At 40.9% G+C, this 20,460-nt stretch overlaps 1 protein-coding gene across 4 annotated transcripts in view; it reads left to right on the forward strand.

Annotated features, from left to right (window-relative positions):
- RTN1 (reticulon 1) overlaps positions 1-20,460 on the forward strand; it is a 250,209-nt gene that overhangs the window by 216,562 nt on the left and 13,187 nt on the right. For all 4 annotated transcript variants that reach the window (XM_088839558.1, XM_088839559.1, XM_055436736.2 and 1 more), the window contains one exon: positions 18,379-18,586. In XM_088839558.1, the coding sequence (XP_088695684.1) occupies positions 18,379-18,586 (208 nt within the window). The remainder of the gene's footprint in view (positions 1-18,378; positions 18,587-20,460) is intronic.

Here is a 20,460-nt window from a genome sequence, read left to right on the forward strand (position 1 = left end):
CCCATAGAGTTTTTCTTTGTTAAATTTTTTAAGCAAAGAAAAAATAAACATGAACCTCAGAATTAAGAGCATATTTTCTCTGCCTCTTATTTGTTAGTTGGGTGGCAGAGACATAAAATGCAATAGTCTAGTTCAAATTATTTGGATCTATTGGAAATACAACTGTCAAAAGTGAATAAATGGACCTAATAAATTTAAAAGCCAGGAAATAAGAAATGTATGGCCATTCACGGGCATCATTTTAGAGAATGATGATAACTACATGACCTGGCCTATGTTTTATACAGAAGACAGCTGTGAAAATTCTTGGTAACATTTCATTCTTGCTACATGTTTAGACTCATCCAGTTTGTTCCAAATACACACTCAACGGATATCTATGGCTTGATAGAATACCAAGTTTAGTTGGATATAAAGTTGGTTTTTAAGATTATTCTTACGGATTTCCTCTATTCTTACCAAAAGTAGGTAACAGAAGTGTCAAATTTTCTAATATGTGTAAGATCTAAGACACTGTTTCATCATAATCCTATGTGTTTTGCCTCTGTTGACATTTTCACTGGGGGGTTAAAAATATGGACATTTATAATCAGAAAACAACACAGAATGCTGTAATTTGTCCATTAAAGACTGTCATTTTCATTTGCAGTGTACAGCTGTTTATGAAGATTAATGCAGGATCGTTGAGGGTCTTTTATACTCTGTGACCTTTGGTAATCTTCAGTACCATTGATTTCCTTTTGTCAGATAGAACAAAGCCATTATCCTGAAAATTGACTGATAACTGGGTGGGTGGGTTTATAGGCATAAAAGAGAAATTATAAGTAAAGTATTCCTGTTTCACCCCACTAGGAGAACTTTCATCTAAATTAAAATCTACAATAAGATTCTTCTTTAGTATTTTAAGTGTATCTTCATTTTAGTTCTCTAATTATAAAAAAAAAAAAAAAAAAGCTGTTCTTAACACTGGCTGCATATTAACATCACCTGGGAAGCTTTAAAAAACACAAAGGATGCCTGTGCCCCACCCCTAGAGGTTCTGATTCCATTGAGCCAAGCATCAGTATTTTTCAAAAGCTCTCAAACGAGTTTAACACATAATCGGGGTTGAAACCACTCCTGTGTAATAATTCTTAGCCCAATCCATAGACCAGCAGAGCAAGGTCTAGTATACAAATGATGAAATGGGTGTGATACAGGAGCAGCTGTGAATGTAGTTAAAAGAAGTCAGTATAACATTGGGGATAATGTCCTCCAGAAATTTTGAGAAGTGAAGGTTTTGCTTAGAAAAGGGAATAAAGGGAGCCCCCAGGCTTCCTCCATATTATTAAACAATTCCACAGAGAAATTGTAGTTCATTAGGTATGTCAGGAAGAGTCTACTGAAACTAATACAGTGTGTCCTAAAAACTATAGTATACATGCAAAAAGAAGCTTATATTTATTTTATTAATATATTTTAGCTGTAGACAAGAATGCTTAAAGAGAGACTAAGGTCCACATTACACTACATTACACGGATTCTGCTTCCATTAAAAAAATGATGCTCATACCCAATTTGTTGATAAACCAAAGCCCAATCTGCTCAGTGAAGATGAAATAAGACAGTAACCTAATAAAATGTGGCAGTATACCTGGGATTCTTCAGATCACTAGTTATTACTGTTAAATATTAACATTTATTGGTCACTTTTACTACTTTACTCGTATCATTGCAGTTAATCTTCATGAATCCTATGATGTGTGAGTTTTATTATTATCCCATTTTAGAAGTGATGAACTGAGGCTTCTTGCCAACACACACAGCTGGTAATGCCAGAGGCCAGATTCAAGCCGAGGCTGTCTGACTCCAAAGCCCTTTGATTCTTCTACTCTGCCATCTGCCTCCAAAGTAGATGGCTTCTTCCTCAATGGTTTTTCTACAAATGTAAAGAATTATCTAGGTAGCAGGGGGTGTTAAAAAACCCTCCCATTTACATACCTTTCATTTTGCCAAACGTCTTCTCATTTGAGCTTTTCAGTTTACTCTTGAACAACATGAGGCTCAAAGAGGTTATGTGACTTGCCCAAAGTTTTTCATTAAGTGGCAAATGGGATAGTGAAAAGGTGACTGTGGCCGAAAATCCTGAACTCTTCCTATCTCACACACTGCCTCTTTCACTAATGCTGAGTTTCAGAAAGTGAACTCTCCTTTACCCCTTTCAAGATATTTTCACACAGCGTATCTCTTTAAAGACAAAGCAATATAGAGCAGTTGAGTCAGTGATTTTGATCAGTTTACACCGTTGTTGTCATCATCATCATCATGAACTCATCATTAAAAATTCTCTGTCATTATTATCCATGTGTTGGTCATTGTCCTAAACTCTTGTTACAGATCTTAATCTCATATCTTTCTGAGATTATTACTCTCACTTCCCTGGTGGCTCAGACAGTAAAGAACCTGCCTGCAATGCAGGAAACCCAGGTTCGATCCCTGGGTCGGGAAGATCCTCTGGAGAAGGGAATGGCTATCCACTGCAGTATTCTTGCCTGGAGAATTCCATGGACAAAAGAGCCTGGCAGGCTACAGTCCGTGGGGTCGCAGAGTCGGACACAACTGAGCAACTAACACAACAACATTTTATAGAGAAAGAAATGGGATTTTAAGGTTGAGATGGCTAGTAATTTGTTCTAGGACTTAATGAGTCCCAAATGCAGAGCAGTCTGCTCTTTTGACCACTCTACTATACTACCTGAATCCAAATGGTACTGTGTCAGGGGGACAAAGTTTGACCATTCATATCATGGTTACCCATTCATATCATTTCACTTGTACTCTAAAGATTGCTTCCCCGCCCCCACCCCCACCCCCACCCCAAGTATCACCGCATTTGACAGTTTCATGGGCAGGACACTTGGCAGTGTGGGAAGTTGAGACTAATAGCTCCCACTTACTGTATGTGGCAGCATTTTGTACTTACAGATTCTCCTAAAATATTGTAAAATATTGAAGGGTGAAACACCTTCCAGAGAATATAATCTCACATATTTCTCATTTTGTTAGAAAATAAAGTATTTTGAAAACTTTATGCTGACCTATAGTTCTCTGTGAAAACAGTGTTGAGGGTAGTCTGTTCTCAAAGGTGCTAGTTCAGAATGACCACGCCTCCCCAAATACAGAAGAAATGTCTGTTTTTGCCATAGGAATTGAATTGTATGCTTGTATTTTGAAAATGGCATTAATAAAGACAATTTTACATGCAGATATAAAGAAAGACCAGTCCCATCATCCAGCATTTTATTTAGGTTCAGTATCATTAGAAAACTTGTGCAAAAAAAAGAAAACTTGTGCAAACCTTACAGCATAAATAATTTCATTTACAAACTCCCTCTCTCAGATCCTAAAGAGATCTAATGGGAAAACTTTCTTAGCTCATGATCTAGGGATTTGTTTTTAATGAAAGAAAATTCATTATACAGATAATATACCAAACGTAGCTAGTTATTGCTTCACTGAAAAATAAAATTCTCCTTTTTCACAATGTATTGTCATTTTCAAGATAATTCTTTAAAGGAATATTTCAAACTTTGGGGAGAAAATAGTGGCTTTTTTGGTTTTCTAAAAATAATGTGCATTATGAAAATTTCCATTTCAACAAAGAGAGTTTCAAATGAAAGCCACAAATCACCCAAAGCCCTTTCAGCTAGAGTTGATTAATGTTAACGTTTGTTGAATATCTTCCAATATCTGTAAACCATATAAAATGAACCTAGAGGACTAGGTAGAGAACAGAAGCAGTTTTTATGAAACAAGATTGTACATATCTTAAAAAGTGTCTGAAATAATTTAATGGAAGAAACTGACATGAAAAAATTGCTCAGCTTCAAATATATGTTTCTTTATGTTAATGAGCTATTCCTTACTAAAATTAAGGAAAAAAACTATGATAAGCATCAATAGGGTAGACTCATTTTTTTAATTACACGTTTTGACTTTAGACTGTGTAGATGGACTCTCTGCAGTGTTGTTTTTTTTTAAAGGAAAATCCACCATGGGTAAGAAAGGTTGACAAAAATTCCAGTCTAAATCTACATCTTCAAATCTATGGTTTTTCTCATATTTCCATGAATTAATATTTCTTTCATTAAAAAATAATAATATTCCTGATATTCATCACTAAAGCATTATGATTACTATATATCAATAGGGGCTGTGGATGAAATCTTCTGTCATAATCAGCAGGCCCTTCCTTCATTTTTAAAAAGTTTCTCTCTCTCCTTGCCTCCTTCCTTCCCACTTTTTTCTTATAGTATTTGAAATGATGTTCTTTACTCAGTTCTTTTTCATCTTTAGAAAAATTAATACATTCAGGAACAGAAATATGTGAAGTAATTGACCTATTTTAAGTTCACTTAAAATAGAATTCTAAAATCCACAGAAAGCTAATTAAATTTGCATCACCACTAAATTTCCCATCCTTCTCAACCTGTTCCCTAAGTTGTGTGCATGCTTGACCATGTGTTAATATTTACATTTGTTACTTTTCCAGTTCCATGACTACCTTATAATTAAGCTCACAATTTGAAAGCTAAGAACTTGACATTAATAATTTTTTAAAAACCATCTTCTGCCTATACTATGGATAATAATAATAACTATATTAAAACATGAAATTATAATTATATTCTAACTTCATAGACTATATTTCAAATAAAATAAGATTGTTAGGAGTTTTAGAACATGGAAGTATAGAGTTCTATTTCCCCCAAATGTTTGAGCTATGAAGTTAAATCTGAGCAATTATCTTATTGTTTCACAAGAGAAAATCCTTAAGTTCTTTCTTATTTCTTATATTGACAAAGGCAGAAAATAATTCAAGCCTTACTTACAGATTCTTTGACCAAACTGGTGTTTAATGTTTAGAATTTATTACATGCATGTTTAGTTGCTCAGTTGTATCCAACTCTGCTTCCCTGTGGACTGTAGCCTGCTAGGGTCCTCTGCCCATGGGATTTCCAGGCAAGAATACTGGAATGAGTTAACATTTGCCCCCTCCAAACCAGGGATTGAACCCAGGTCTCCTGCGTGTCCTACATTGGCAGGTGGATTCTTTACCACTGAGCCACCTGGGAAGCCCCAGAATTTATTAAAGTTAGACTCATTTCACCAAACTGTAGACCAAATCTAGTGGTAATGGGGGTCAGGAACGCATAATGTTTTATTGAATAGAACAAAAGTACAGTAAGAGATTATTCCTTTCCCTTGTCATATCTTTTCAGTTCAAGAAATATTTTAGCCATTATAGTCTTTGTCAAGTTTTTAAAATATATTCTTTAAAAAAAAAAAGAACCAACAGCAGTCATCCTCCATGGTTCTCTTCCATTCCGATACAATGATGGATTTTAATAAAGGTATGGCTCAGACTAAAGATTTTGTGACTAATTATGACTGATGACAAACCAACCAATGAACCGTTTTGTATTTTGATCAAGCCAGAAAGCTTATTAAAGAAAGAAAAAGGACACAAAGACATTCATTATTCAATCTCCTGAAAATTTTTCTGTGTGCTTCCCTCAACTACCATGTCCCCAAAGCCTATCATTCTCTCCACGTGACCACATCTCTTCCTTTAATCCCAAATGAGCCCATTTGCTGGAGGTTTAGCAGGAGGAGCTGACCACCTCATCTTAAATACTGGGCCCTACAGTTTCATTTCCTGGCCAGGCCTGCTCTACCAAGGTAACAATGGCCTAAGCATTGTGTTAACTTTACAGCATGGAATGTGACCCTTTAGAAGCTTTAGGGCTTCCCTGGTGGCTCAGATGGTAAAGAACTTACCTGCAACAGACCTGGGTTCGATCCCTGGGCTGGGAAGACCCTGGAGGAGGGCATGGCAACCCACTCCAGTATTCCTGCCTGGAGAATCCCCATGGACAGAGAAACCTGGTTGGCTGCAGTCCATGGGGTCACAAAGAATCAGACATGACTGTGAGACTAAGTATAGTACAGCAACTGGTTCATTTCCTGGCCAGGCTTACTCTACCAAGATGACAATGGCCAAAGCATCACTGTGTTAACTTTACACCTTGGGATGTGACCCTAGTGATTAGAACTAGCAAACAGGAATCACATTCAGCTGCTAAGTCCAGGAAAATGATAAATCTTACGTGAACATAAAAGTAGTTTACACTATCAGTCTAATCTGAAGGATAGTCGTTAGAAGAATGTGTTTGCTTTTGTGTCCCATGGAAGAAAAGTCCCAGAGATTGTTGCTAGCTGTGGCTTTGGCAGTAAAATCCTTCATTTCCCATTGTTCTGCCAAAGCTGATTAGAGTAGATCACCTGTGTGGGTTAAATGCTGTGCTCTTTTACTGTCTCTATGGAGCACCCGGCTTAATGTATCTTTCCTTTCAAAACATCGACTGAATTACTTAACTGTTTACAAATAATGTTGGAATTTTTCTCTTGACAGTCATTTTGACTGCATTTAAAAGATGTGAAGGAAGGACCTAGAAAATGATATCACTCACTGCAGGAACCTTATCTGCAAAAATCTTTTAGCAATTTCCCCTCTGAATTCAGGGCTCCCACATTACCTTTTTTAAATTTTACCTTATGTTGAAGACTGTTTCATGACAAATGAAACTCATGGATTAGTTGACCAGACAGTGTCATCTTTGAGGGTCTCTGTGTAAGTTTAAAGTATTTTCTTACATCTATTTCCATTATGTTTCTTTAGTTTAATGGCAAAATGAGGGAATAAAGTAGGAAAGGTTACTACTGTTTCTTCTTGTTAACTTTTTGTGGTGATATTTTGTTTACCTAACAAAAATGAAGGAAAGTTATGACCAACCTAGATAGCATATTAAAAAGCAGAGACATTACTTTGCCAACCAAGGTCCATCTAGTCAAGGCTATGGTTTCTCCAGTGGTCATGTATGGATGTGAGAGTTGGACTGTGAAGAAAGCTGATTGCCAAAGAATTGATGCTTTTGAACTGTGGTGTTGGAGAAGACTCTTGAGAGTCCCTTGGACTGCAAGGAGATCCAACCAGTCCATTCTAAAGGAGATCAATCCTGGGTGTTCATTGGAAGGTCTGATGCTAAAGCTGCAACTCCAATACTCTGGCCACCTCATGCGAAGAGTTGACTCACTGGAAAAGACTCTGATGCTGGGAGGGATTGGGGACGGGAGGAGAAGGGGACAACAGAGAATGAGATGGCTGGATGGCATCACCAACTCGATGGAGGTGAGTTTGAGTGAACTCCGGGAGTTGGTGCTGAACAGGGAGGCCTGGCATGCTGTGATTCATGGGGTCGCAGAGTCGGACACGACTGATAAGCTAAACTGAACTGACTGAACTGAACAAAAATCAGAGTAATGGGCTTTTTAAAAGATATTTTTGTTATTATCATTAGGTTTTTTTTGGTTACTCCATATGGCCTTCAGGATCTTAGTTCCCCAACAAAGGTTCAAACATGCCCACTGCAGTGGATGTGTGGAGTCCCAACCACTGGACCACCAAGGAAGTCCCATAATCACTGCTTTAGACACTGAGTTGTAAAGAACTGAGATTTTTTTCGCCTTGTAATCTTTTTCACAAGGTAGTCAATTATTGGAAGCTTGCTAAAAAGTGAGTATAAAAGTCAGGTGAAAGTGAAAGTTAGTTGCATAGTCGTATCCAACTCTGCAATCCAGTGGACTATAGCCCGCCCAGCTCCTCTGTCAGTGGGATTCTCCAGCAAGAGTACTGGAGTGGGTTGCCATTTCCTTCTCGAGGGGATCTTCCTGACCCAGGGCTTGAACCCAGGTCTCCTGCATTGCAGGCAAATTCTTTACCAACTGAGCCACTATATCATTTTCCAACAGTTCTTTTGTTGAAATACTGATTTCATTTGTGAACAGGAATCTCACACATTTTCTGACCTTGCCTTTTAAAAAGCAGCACTAACTTGTCACATAGCAAGTGGTGCAGTGCTACCTGAAATCTTTTCTAGACCAAGATGAAATATAAATAAATACATTTAAGAATATGGTGCAATAATGCAGATAATTGTGCACAATTTATTGCCATTTATATTATCTACATTTTGCCTTATAAATAGAATATGAATAGCTGCACCACTGTCTCTTCAGTTCATACATTTTTAATATACTTTCTATACTGGCATCACTATTAGATCTTTTAATTTTACATTTAAAATAAGGTGCCAATCCAAAAAACTTAGGACTGCCACAAAAAGGCTGTCTCCCTAGAAATTTGACATTGAATTTTATTTCCATTTAACTATTAATTCAAACTTTGGATCACTTCTGTTTTATTGTTCTTTTCTTGCCCAGATTATGGAAATGAGGGTAGCACTGATTTCAGCATTTGAGATTAGGATTCTTCAAATCCTCCAGTCCACCCCTGACTGAATTAGTTCTAAGTCAGCTTCAGGCAGGCTGCAGTGTGAGCTTCCACCTGTGGTTTGGGGACCAAGGTGAATTCACTAAGCCCTGTCTGTTTATTAGATTGATAGAAGGTACTCATCTTCCATTTCGTTTCACTGCGCCTTGGTATTTAGCAAAGTGATTTTTATAATTGGCAAAGCAATACAATAATTTTCCTGTCTTAGTGAATGTACACTTAGCTGTTTAAACTCTCACCTAGCCTTCAATGGCAAGCCACTCCAGTACTCTTACCTAGAAAATCGCATGGACAGAGGAGCCTGGTGGGCTGCAGTCCATGGGGTCGCTACTAGTCGGACACAACTGAGCGACTTCACTTTCACTTTCACACATTGGAGAAGGAAATGGCAACCCACTCCAGTGTTCTTGCCTGGAGAATCCCAGGGACGGCGGAGCCTGGTAGGCTGCCATCTATGGGGTTGCACAGAGTCGGACACGACTGAAGCGACTTAGCAGCAGCAGCCTTCCTGTATTAGGAGGATATTGAAGGAAGAGACAAGCTATATATAACTGTATCCAAAGGCTATGCGTGATCATTTGCTGCAATTACAGAGATGCTTATTTTTTTTCTTACTTGGACTCTAAGGAAACTTTATTCAAATACTGATTTTTCTGGACCAGGTACTATAAAGCTTCCTACTCAAGTTTACATAGCTCTAAGCAAAATTAAAATGTGAAAAATTGGCATTTATACAGCAACTTTGGAACACAGAAATTCTCTTCTGTGATCACACTTCATCACTTCCTACCCTTCCCACTGAATCCTCAGAACTTCAGGCTGTTTGCTGGCTTTCCTGACACACACAGCTCTTGCTGCACTCCCAGCCCATAAGTTCCCAAAGATCTTCACTGCTCGTCATTCCCAGCCTGAGCCCAAGGTGGTTCATTTCACTTCTGTCCTCTTGGATCTTTGACTTCTCTAACCATGCCCCTGTGCCAGCTCACAAATCTGGGCCAGCCCCACCACCCACAGATCAGAGCATTCAACCTCTAACCCTGTTGACTGGATCCATAGAGATCCTTGACTCTAACCAAACCCTCTTACTTCCTGGAAGTCATTTATTTATTTGTTTTCGAGTCCTTACTGTATTTTTCTAGATCAGTTCTGTCCAATAGAAATACAATGTGAGCCACACATGTAACTAAAAATTTTCTAATAGTCACATTTCGGTGTTGACCATCTGGTGATGTCCATGTGTAGAGTCTTCTCTTGTGTTGTTGGAAGAGGGTGTTTGCTATGACCAGTGCGTTCTCTTGGCAAAACTCTATTAGCCTTTGCCCTGCTTCATTCCGTGCTCCAAGGCCAAATTTGCCTGTTACTCCAGGTGTTTCTTGACTTCCTACTTTTGCATTCTAGTCCCCTATAATGAAAAGGACATCTTTTTTGGGTGTTAGTTCTAAAAGGTCTTGTAGGTCTTCATAGAACTGTTCAACTTCGGCTTCTTCAGCATTACTGGTTGGGGCATAGGCCTGGATTACTGTAATATTGAATGGTTTGCCTTGGAAACGAACAGAAATCATTCTGTCGTTTTTAAGATTGCATCCAAGTACTGCATTTCGGACTCTTTTATTGACCATGATGGCTACTCCATTTCTTCTAAGGGATTCCTGCCCACAGTAGTAGATATAATGGTCATCTGAGTTAAATTCACCCATTCCAGTCCATTTTAGTTCACTGATTGCTGAATGTCTATGTTCACGCTTACCATCTCCTGTTTGACTACTTCCAATTTGCCTTGATTCATGGACCTAACATTCCAGGTTCCTATGCAATATTGTTCTTTACAGCATCGGACCTTGCTTCTATCACCAGTCACATCCACAACTGGGTATTGGTTTTGCTTTTGCTCTATCCCTTTATTCCTTCTGGAGTTATTTCTCCACTGATCACCAGTAGCATACTGGGAACCTATTCAGTATCCTATTATTTTGCCTTTTGATACTGTTCATGGGGTTCTCAAGACAAGTATACTGAAGTGGTTTGCAACAGTCAGAACTGTACATGGAACAACAGACTGGTTCCACATAGGAAAAGGAGTACGTCAAGGTTGTATATTGTCACCCTGCTTATTTAACTTATATGCAGAGTACATCATGAGGGACGCTGGGCTGGAAGAAGCACGAGCTGGAATCAAGATTGCTGGGGGAAGTATCAATAACCTCAGATATGCAGATGACACCACCCTCATGGCAGAAAGTGAGGAGGAACTAAAAAGCCTCTTGATGAAAGTGAAAGAGGAGAGTGAAAAGGTTGGCTTGAAACTCGACATTCAGAAAACAAAGATCATGGCATCTGGTCCCATCACTTCATGGGAAATAAATGGGGTAACAGTGGAAACAGTGTCAGACTTTATTTTTTTGGGCTCCAAAATCACTGCGGATGCTGATTGCAGCCATGAAATTAAAAGACGCTTACTCCTTGGAAGGAAAGTTATGACCAACCTAAATAGTATATTAAAAAGCAGAGACATTACTTTGCCAACCAAGGTCCGTCTAGTCAAGGCTATGGTTTTTCCAGTGGTCATGTATGGATGTGAGAGTTGGACTGTGAAGAAAGCTGATCGCCGAAGAATTGATGCTTTTGAACTGTGGTGTTGGAGAAGACTCTTGAGAGTCCCTTGGACTGCAAGGAGATCCAACCAGTCCATTCTAAAGGAGATCAGTCCTGGGTGTTCATTGGAAGGACTGATGCTAAAGCTGAAACTCCAATACTTTGGCCACCTCATGCGACGAGCTGACTCACTGGAAAAGACTCTGATGCTGGGAAGGATTGTGGGCGGGAGGAGAAGGGGACAACAGAGAATGAGATGGCTGGATGGCATCACCGACTTGATGGACATGAGTTTGAGTGAACTCTGGGATTTGGTGATGGACAGGGAGGCCTGGCATGCTGTGATTCATGGGGTCGCAAAGAGTTGGACAAGACTGAGCGACTGAACTGAACTGAGTAGTCACATTAAAAAGCAAAAAGGAACAGGAAAAATCAATTTTGATAATATACTGTATTTAATCCAGCATACCTAGAGTATAAAACTTTCAACAACAAAAGATCACTATAAAAATGATTAATGAGATATTTTTATGTCTTTTTTTATACTGTCTGAAATCTGAATGTACTTTACACTTGCAATGTATTTTAATTGAGACTAACCACATTTCAAGTTTTCAGTAACTACTATGGTTCATCACTGCTGTATTGAACAATGCAGGTCTGGACCTCTCCCAATCTCTTTAAGCCCTGTTTCTATCTTCCTCAGTCTCAAGAGGACCTCAGGACTCATTTTCCAGAGAAGAGTTGAGTAAATCCACCTTGAGCCACTTGATGATGTTCTCTTTCCTCCTCAGCATATATCTGTAGCCATGTCCATCCTTTAACAAAATGTTCCTCCATCTTTATCCAGCCTTTCATGCTTCTTCCTTCTTTGAGAAGAAAATGCTGTGACAGATCCCATCCTTTCCCTGCCTTTTCTTTCACTTTGCTCAAACAAATATCTCATCTTTCCAGGATCTCATCTCTCCCCTTTCCACAAACATTCCCAAGTTTACTTAACCTTGAAATTTGCTTATTGCCACTCCCTGAACTAACCCACTCCAGTACTCTTGCCTGGAGAATCCCATGGACGGAGGAGCCTGGTAGGCTTCAGTCCATGGGGTCGCTAGGGGTCGGACACGACTGAGCGACTTCACTTTCACTTTTCCCTTTTATGCATTGGAGAAGGAAATGGCAGCCCACTCCAGTGTTCTTGCCTGGAGAGTCCCAGGGATGGGAGAGCCTGGTGGGTGGCCGTCTGTGGGGTGGCGCAGAGTCGGACACGCCTGACGAGACGCAGCAGCAGCAGCAGCAGCAGCCCCCTGAGCTGCCATGCTCTCTAGCATCTTCCTCACTGCTTTGAACTCCCCTCCACTGACTCAGCCCTTTGTGGCGGAGCTTCCATCCTCGCTCTGCGCCAGCTATGGGTGACTTCCTAGTCTCCAAAGCCAGGGGTCCTCTCTCATTTCCTTCATTGCCTCTGTAACATCCCACACTGTAGCCTACCCCTTTCTTCTGGAAGTTTCCTCCTTGACTGCCATAACCAACACTCTTGAGAGACCCTTTCTAATACCTAGACAGGACTTCTCTTTTTTTAATTTAATTTATTTATTTTAATTGGAGGCTATTTACTTTACAATGTTGTATTGGTTTTGCCATACTTTGACACGAATCAGCCATGACTGCACGTGTGTCCCCCATCCTGAACCCCCCTCCCACCTCCCTCCCCATCCCATCCCTCAAGGTCATCCCAGTGCACTGGCCCTGAGCACCCTAGACAGGACTTCTCTTACAGCTTTACTCAATCTTTTGAGTAAAGAATGAATTATATAGGTCATCCTCTATTGTAGCCCTTAGCCTCTCCTCTCTTGGAGGTTTCCTCTACTCTCATGGCTTGAATCATCATTTCCACTCAGAATACATCCGAATGTAAGTATTCAGCCTTCTTATCTAAGAGGGACTTCCCTGGTGGCTCAGACGGCAAAGCATATGCCTACAATGCGGGAGAACCGGGTTCAACCGGGTTGGGGAGATCCCATGGAGAAGAAAATGGCAACCCATTTCAGTATTCCCTGGAAAATCCCATGGACGGGGGAGCCTGGCAGACTACAGTCCATGGAGTGGCAAAGAGTCGTACACAACTGAGCAACTTCACTTTCTTTCTTTCTTATCTAAATATCAGCCCAGCACTTCCACTTGTCTGCTCTGCATATCCATCTGAATATCACATTGGATATTAATGTCCATTTTAGCTCAGGGCTACTGTGAAAAACCTATAAAAAGAAATCATTTTATTTCCAAGCCTCTAAAAAATTACTGTGTTGTGTGTAATTGTCAGCGTCATCTCATTTGTGATCCCTGTCCCATCTCTGCCCCAGGCTGTGTCAAAATGCCCTGCTTGATGTCATCACAGTGGAACATGGAGATATAAAAACAAGTGTCAGCTTTTTGCAAAACCAGTTTCCCCTAAGATTTCCTATTTTTGTCAGTGATACTAATCATTCTATCACCCAGCTTTGAAATGTTGCTTTCCCCCTTAATTAGTTCTTCCTCCTTTCTCCCACAGCTAATTAGTCACCATTCTTGTCAACTAATCCTTCATAATATTTCCCTTTATTCACCCCATCTCCTTAACAAACTGTTCACTACATTCCCAGGCCATCCCCCATCCAATTTCATCAATCCCAGTACTGTCCCTTTCTTGAACTCGGCTTTTGCCACTGCTGACAACACAGGATATATTGGCACTGATGCAGCATTTTTAAAAAATGAATGTTCAGTCTTCCCAGCTAGATCTTAAGTTCCTTAAAAACAGGAACAGAATGTTATGATCTCTTCATGCCTGTGCTTACTAGATAACAGATGACCAGTAACCGTGTACTGTTGACAATGACTTTTATTTCCCTTAAAGAGAAAAATCACTATAAACATCTAGTTCTGGAATCAGATTTAAATATAATCAAGTGGTCCCAAATTAATTTAGCATACTTTGGGGGACAGTTAACTTCCAACCACATAACAGAACAGAGGCAACTGTTCTGAAAAACACATTGAACTTAGGATTTGATCTAGCTTCTCCTATTAACTAGTTAGTATGTTGTTGTTGTTGCTGTTTAGTTACTAAGTCGTGTCCTATTCTTTGTGACTCAGTGGACTGTAATCTGCCAGGTCCCTCTATCCGTGGGATTTCCCAGGCAAGAATACTGAAGTGGGTTGCTATTTCCTTCCCCAGGGGATCTTCCCCACTCAGGGATCGATCCTGAGTCTCCTGTATCAGCAGGCAGGCTCTACTGCTGAGACACCAGGGAAGCCCCAACTCATCAGTATAACTCGTTATTATATGAGTTTCTTCAGTTCCCTCACCTATAATACGCCTGTATAATAGAGTTTATCATGAGGTTTAAATGAAGTAATATATGAAAGTGCTTTGAATATTTCAGAATCTGCGTAAATAGAGAATCATGTCACAAAGTACCCAGAATCAACCTCCCATTGATGTTTTAAGATAAACTTTTGTTAACCTCCCAGTTAGAAACCCCCAGTAATTTTAAAAGTTGGTTGAAGGACCTGTTGTATAATTACCCTACACCAAACTAATGTTCAGTTCAGTTCAGTTCAGTCGCTCAGTCGTGTCCGACTCTCCGAGACCCCATGAATCACAGCATGCCAGGCCTCCCTGTCCATCACCAACTCCCGGAGTACACTCAAACTCATGTCCACAGAGTCGGTGATGTCATCCAGCCATCTCATTCTCCGTCGTCCCCTTCTCCTCCCGCCCCCAACCTTTCCCAGCATCAGAGTCTTTTCCAGTGAGTCAACTCGTCGCATGAGGTGGCCAAAGTATTGCAGTTTCAGCTTTAGCATCTAATGTTACTTCATGCTAAATCATTTCAGTAGTGTCCGACTCTGCGGCCCTATGGACTGTAGCCTGCTGGGCTGCTCTGTCCATGGGATTCTCCAAGCAAGAATACTGAAATGGGTTGCCATTTTTTCCTCCAGGGGGTCTTCCCTACTCAGGGATCGAAGTGGGGCTCTTATGTCTCCTGCACTGGCCCTCAGATTCTTTATCCATAGCACCACCTGGGAAGCCCAGTTACTTAGTTAACAGTGTTCTCTGCCATGGCTGCTTCTAGTAGGTCCCTAGTGCCTGCCATTCTCAGGCTGTTTGAACAGGGGTCCAGAGATTTGGAAGGCTTTTCTAGAGGCCACCATCATTTTTAACAGGTGTTATGCAATTCATTAAGTGGAAATTCACTTGAAAAAGCAAATTCTATCTCCTCTTTGCCCGAAAACTACCTGCAGGGTCCCCAGTGCCCCTTTACATCATCTCAGGGGTGGGTAAGCCTACCACCCCTAGCACTGTGTACTCCCATAGCACAGATCATGCTGTCTTAGAATGTGTTTGCCTCTAAATATGTCTCTCATGGAAATCGGTGAGCATCATAAAACAGAAGATTACAACTTATTTATTTACATGTAAGTTTTCTTTTTTAAAACAGTTTATTTATTTTGATACCCCTACACCTAGCACAAAGCTTAGCACTTAGTACTTGCTCAATGAATACCGAATAAATGAACAAATGTGGAAACGGTAGCACTGCTGGTAATGGTGATGTTTTAGTCTCCTTTTTGGCCTCCTTCCCCTTTCCTGAACTGAGCGGGTAAACAGTAGGAGGCTCTTAGCTCCCTGGGGGCTAGACTTAGACTCCTAGGCTTGTCTCAGTTTGTTGTCTCCTGAGCCACTCAAACAGGGGGAGCTGGGCTTCTTTGGCGATTTCCTTCTTCTCCCATTTTTGTCATCTACCCTCAGGGGCGCAGGCGTTTCTTGTGTCATATCTCCAAAAAGATCCTTCTTCTCTGCCCAAAAAGGATTATTATTTCGGTGCTCTGTTCTCAACAGCTGTTCTGAAATCATTTACTGAACTCATTCAAATTTTTTGTTAATGACATATCCCCTTCTAGGTCTTTGCATTAAAAAAAAAAAAGACAACAAACACTTTGAAGATTAAAAGGATTACTCCAAATAAATGAATTTCTAACAGTGAAACGTCAATGTCAATGTGACTGGGACTGGGGAAAGAGAGAAACTTTGGAGCAGCAGTGCTTTCACTTTGTCCAAGAAACTGATTTGTAGAACCGGCACCACTCAAAATAGAAGGGGGAAAAAATCATTGTTTCACCCCAAAACATGCTTGTGATCTTCTCTCCTTCCTACACTGCAGAAGTGTTCTAGGAGAAAGGGAACATATTTTTTCCCTAACAAGATGGCTGACTATTGTAATCTTTGTGAGTTAATGTCATAGGTAGACCAAGCAGTGGTGAATGGGGAATAGAGTGTGAGTGACAGATCAGTTCAGAAGTAAATTCTCTCTCCAGCTTCAGACTACTGGAATATCCTCAGCCTGTTATAAAAGATCCCCCCTCCCACTTTAAGCCCTTGATCTGATGTACTCTCCATCCAGCCTGAGTTAGTCTGGTTCAAGGGTTAATACTTTGCAGCATTCCTTGTATCCTCTCCACAGTGTGGGGTTGGCACAAGGCTGTGTGACCTTTCCAGTTCTGTCTCTCAGCTAGTTATGTACCAGAGTATGATGGGAGCAGTTCCCTGCTTTCTTCAGTCTAGTCACCTTCGTCTTCCGTTGAGCTGATGACTAGTGCCTTAAACCGGGTGCCTCCACTTACACTGCACATGAAGCCAGTAGTGTAAACAACGGCCACTTTCATTTGGTTGTAAGATGGGAATTTCACGTCTTATTTTCTTTTTCTGAGAATTTGTGTAATATTCTATAAAAACCATTTTTTGTGACAGCATGGATAGACCTTGAGGGCCTTATGCTAAAGGAGATAAGTCACACAAAGGGAAACACTGTAGGATCCCACTTACATGTGGAATCTGAAGGAGCTGAATTCATAGAAACAGAATAGAATGGTGGTTACTGGAGTTAGGGGGAAGGGGAATTAGGGAGATGTTGACCAAAGGGTATAAACCTGCAACTAGTAGATAAAGAAGTCTGATGGATCTAACGCACAGCAAAGTAAATATAGTCAACACTACTGTATGACATACTTCAAAGATGCTGGATCTTACATGTTCTGACCAGAAAAAAGAAATAACTATGTGATGGGGCAGAGGTGTTAACTGATGCTATGTCGTTGTTGTTCGGTTGCTCAGTTGTGACTCTTTGCTACCTCGTGGACTGTGGCATGCCAGGCTTCCCTATCTTTCACTATCTCTCAGAGTTTGCTCAAACTCAACTTCCATTGAGTCAATGATGCCATCCAACCATCTCATCTTCTGTTGCCCCCTTCTCCTCCTGCCTTCAGCGGCTTGCTATACTGCATATATAAATATATCCAGTCAACATATTGTACACCTTAAACTCACACAATGTTATGTCAATTGTATCTCCAAAAAAAAGAAACCGTATGTTACTTGCCTAATTGGAAAACAAATTTGCATACATTCTTGAGCAAGTCTTCTATGCTTTTTTCATAATCTAGTGACTGGAATATTCAAAATATTTCCATTTTGTGTCATATTTGAAGCACCATGGCTTTATTCTTTTGAATTAATTTTTTGTTTCTAAGTTGAAAGAGAGAAATAACTGAATGACAGATACAATGTAGATTTTGAAATTTATATACCAGGTTTTTAAGTAATAAGAATGTAAGCGAACAAATCATATGATACAAAACAGTTTAACCCAAATGTCAGCTCCAGGGATTTTTGAGATAGCTACTTGGCGTGCTGTGATTCATGGGGTCGCGGAGAGTCGGACACGACTGAGCAACTGAACTGAGCTAACTACTAATGTTTGGTTTGACTCATTTTAGAGGTAGACCATATCTCTATTCAGAAGCCTTTGGTGTTGCCTGGAGTCTCCCAGACCAGCTGACATGCTTCTGAGGCTCCACCTCTGTTTTCATTGTTAGCGCCCCTTCTCAGCAGCAGGGATACGTTTATGACTGACATGCTCATCTCCGGGCCACTGTTGACACTTTGAGTTGTAAGCAGGGCATCAAGATGCATGCCATCAATGCCATCCAAAGGAAGAGAACAGGTACTTCAGAGTGCTCTGAATTTTCAGTCTTGTTTCAAAGGCACATAACTGACGCCCACAGTTGTAACCCACTGAGATTTGCTCATGGAGATACTGTCATTGGAGGTTCAGCAGCCTTTTCTTATCTGTGAATTTACTAATTGACCTCTGGGATGGAAAAGATGCTTCCGAAGTGGAACAGGAGGCTGGTAAGTGCCTAGGAGTAGTGCCATGTGTGCTCACCTGTGTTTAGGGATCCAAGAGCTGGTGAGACCCTGCAGCGACCGTGGCTGTGTGGAACGGGCCGCGGCAGCTCGCTGAAGGCCCTGCCAGTCTTAAGTGCTCTGTGTGAACGTGTGTGTCTCCTCCCCACAGCTATTGACCTGCTGTACTGGAGGGACATCAAGCAGACGGGGATAGTGTTTGGGAGCTTCCTGCTGCTGCTCTTCTCCCTGACCCAGTTCAGCGTTGTGAGCGTCGTGGCCTACCTGGCCCTCGCTGCGCTCTCAGCCACCATCAGTTTCCGCATCTACAAGTCTGTCTTACAAGCTGTGCAGAAAACCGACGAGGGTCACCCTTTCAAGTGAGTGCCCAGCCCAACCAGCCCTTGCCCCACCTCTCACGTGGCTCTTTCCTTGGCCTCTATTTCCCCACCTGTGCACTTTGGGTCCTGCTTCTTTTGACCTTTAACAGGCCTCTCAGAGTCTCCTTTAACACTGTCTTTTAATACCAAATATTTCTGTTAAATTTCTAAAGCAGACTCATCCCTAGTCTAATGCTTACTGCTTTATTGAGCTTTTAAAACTTTAATCATTTCTAATTAAATGTTAAATATTTATCTTTAATATACATTTCTATAGTTTATATAATATAAATTCTTGTGGGTTAATTTATGAAATGTGAAAACATTTAATTTATATTTGATATTAATTTTGTATTTAATTACTTCTCATAGTAATCCTAATTCATTTATATGCAAACAGTGTTTTATGATTTAAAGTGTTTCAAAACTTATTCTCCCAACTCTGTGATGAAGGCAGAACATTATAATCCCTTTTCAGATGGTAAAACAGAGGCTCTAAGAAGTAAAGTGACTTGCTCAAAGTAAATAGCACAGAGCCAGGACCAGGGTGTTTGGATTTTTACTTCTGTGCTCTTTTCAGAAGTTTAATGTCAAAGGGCCAAATTCTGTGGGATGTAAAGTTCATCCCTCAGAATCTGTATAGTATTATGTACTCACAATTGAATAGTATTATGTACCCTCTTCTGTATTTTAATACAGGGGAAATCTGACTTGAATGAGCACTGAGGAGGAGGATTTCTTTAAGGCAGTGTATTAAGAGAATATATGAAATGTGGCAGAGGGAGATACTAGCACTGCCAGCTGCATGCTCCCCAACTCCACCCCAGTTTACTCCAGATTCTAGCTTGTAAGCTGTGGGTATTTTAGCACTGACTGTCAGAGTCATACCATCACCTGCTGCAGGCCCCGCTGCAGGTGTCCCCACCTCCTATAACTGAGAGATATTTCTGCATCCTGGATGAGACCTATAGATACTGCTACATAATGGCTTCTGAGCCAACCTCAGTGATTCCCTGGGGATGCCTCTGAATCCTCCCTGGCTCAGCCTCATCAGCCAGCTGGATCAAGGTCTCAGGGCACCAGGCTCTTAAAAGAAGGAAAAGATGCCAGGGCCTTGTCAACAAAAGGCAAAATGCCGTGTTTCACACATCACTTCCTAGCCTCTGGTTCCTGCGCTCATTGTCAAACACAGTTACAGTCTGAGCATCCTCACCCTTGGGATGTATTTGGCCTTCTTCTAATGCAGAGTCAATGGGTCTTCTGGGCTATAACTTGGTTGCCTTCCCAAAGGTGGAAGAATAGAGAAGTGGAGTGTCATCTTACCATGGTGAATACTATGCCTACTTCAGTGACCGTCGCCTGCGACCAGTATCCACACCTTTAGAGTCCCGTCCTGCTCCAGCCTCTACCCTTAGCCATACAAAAGAGGTTGGCTTCTCCCACATTCTTGGATCCAGGACTGTCAAGTTACACTGGGGATTTACCTCTCACTTGACTTATTTCTTCTGTAACTACCCAGTTCACGCGATGAGTTGACTCACTGGAAAAGACTCTGATGCTGGGAAAGGTTGGGGGCGGGAGGAGAAGGGGACGACGGAGAATGAGATGGCTGGATGGCATCACCAACTCTGTGGACATGAGTTTGAGTGTACTCCGGGAGTTGGTGATGGACAGGGAGGCCTGGCGTACTGTAATTCATGGGGTCGCGGAGAGTCGGACACGACTGAGCGAACTGAACTGAACTGAACTGACTTATTTCTTCTGTAACTACCCAGTTATAGGACCAAGAGTCAAATTGTAATTAGCTCAACTACTTTATCATCCATTAGGAAACCTAAACGTTCCATTTAAAACTTAAACATTCCTTTGGCTTA

The sequence above is a fragment of the Moschus berezovskii genome, chromosome 9 (assembly GCF_049115385.1).
Source record: "Moschus berezovskii isolate FMDL1 chromosome 9, NW_MosBer_1.0, whole genome shotgun sequence".
Classification (NCBI taxonomy): domain Eukaryota; kingdom Metazoa; phylum Chordata; class Mammalia; order Artiodactyla; family Moschidae; genus Moschus; species Moschus berezovskii.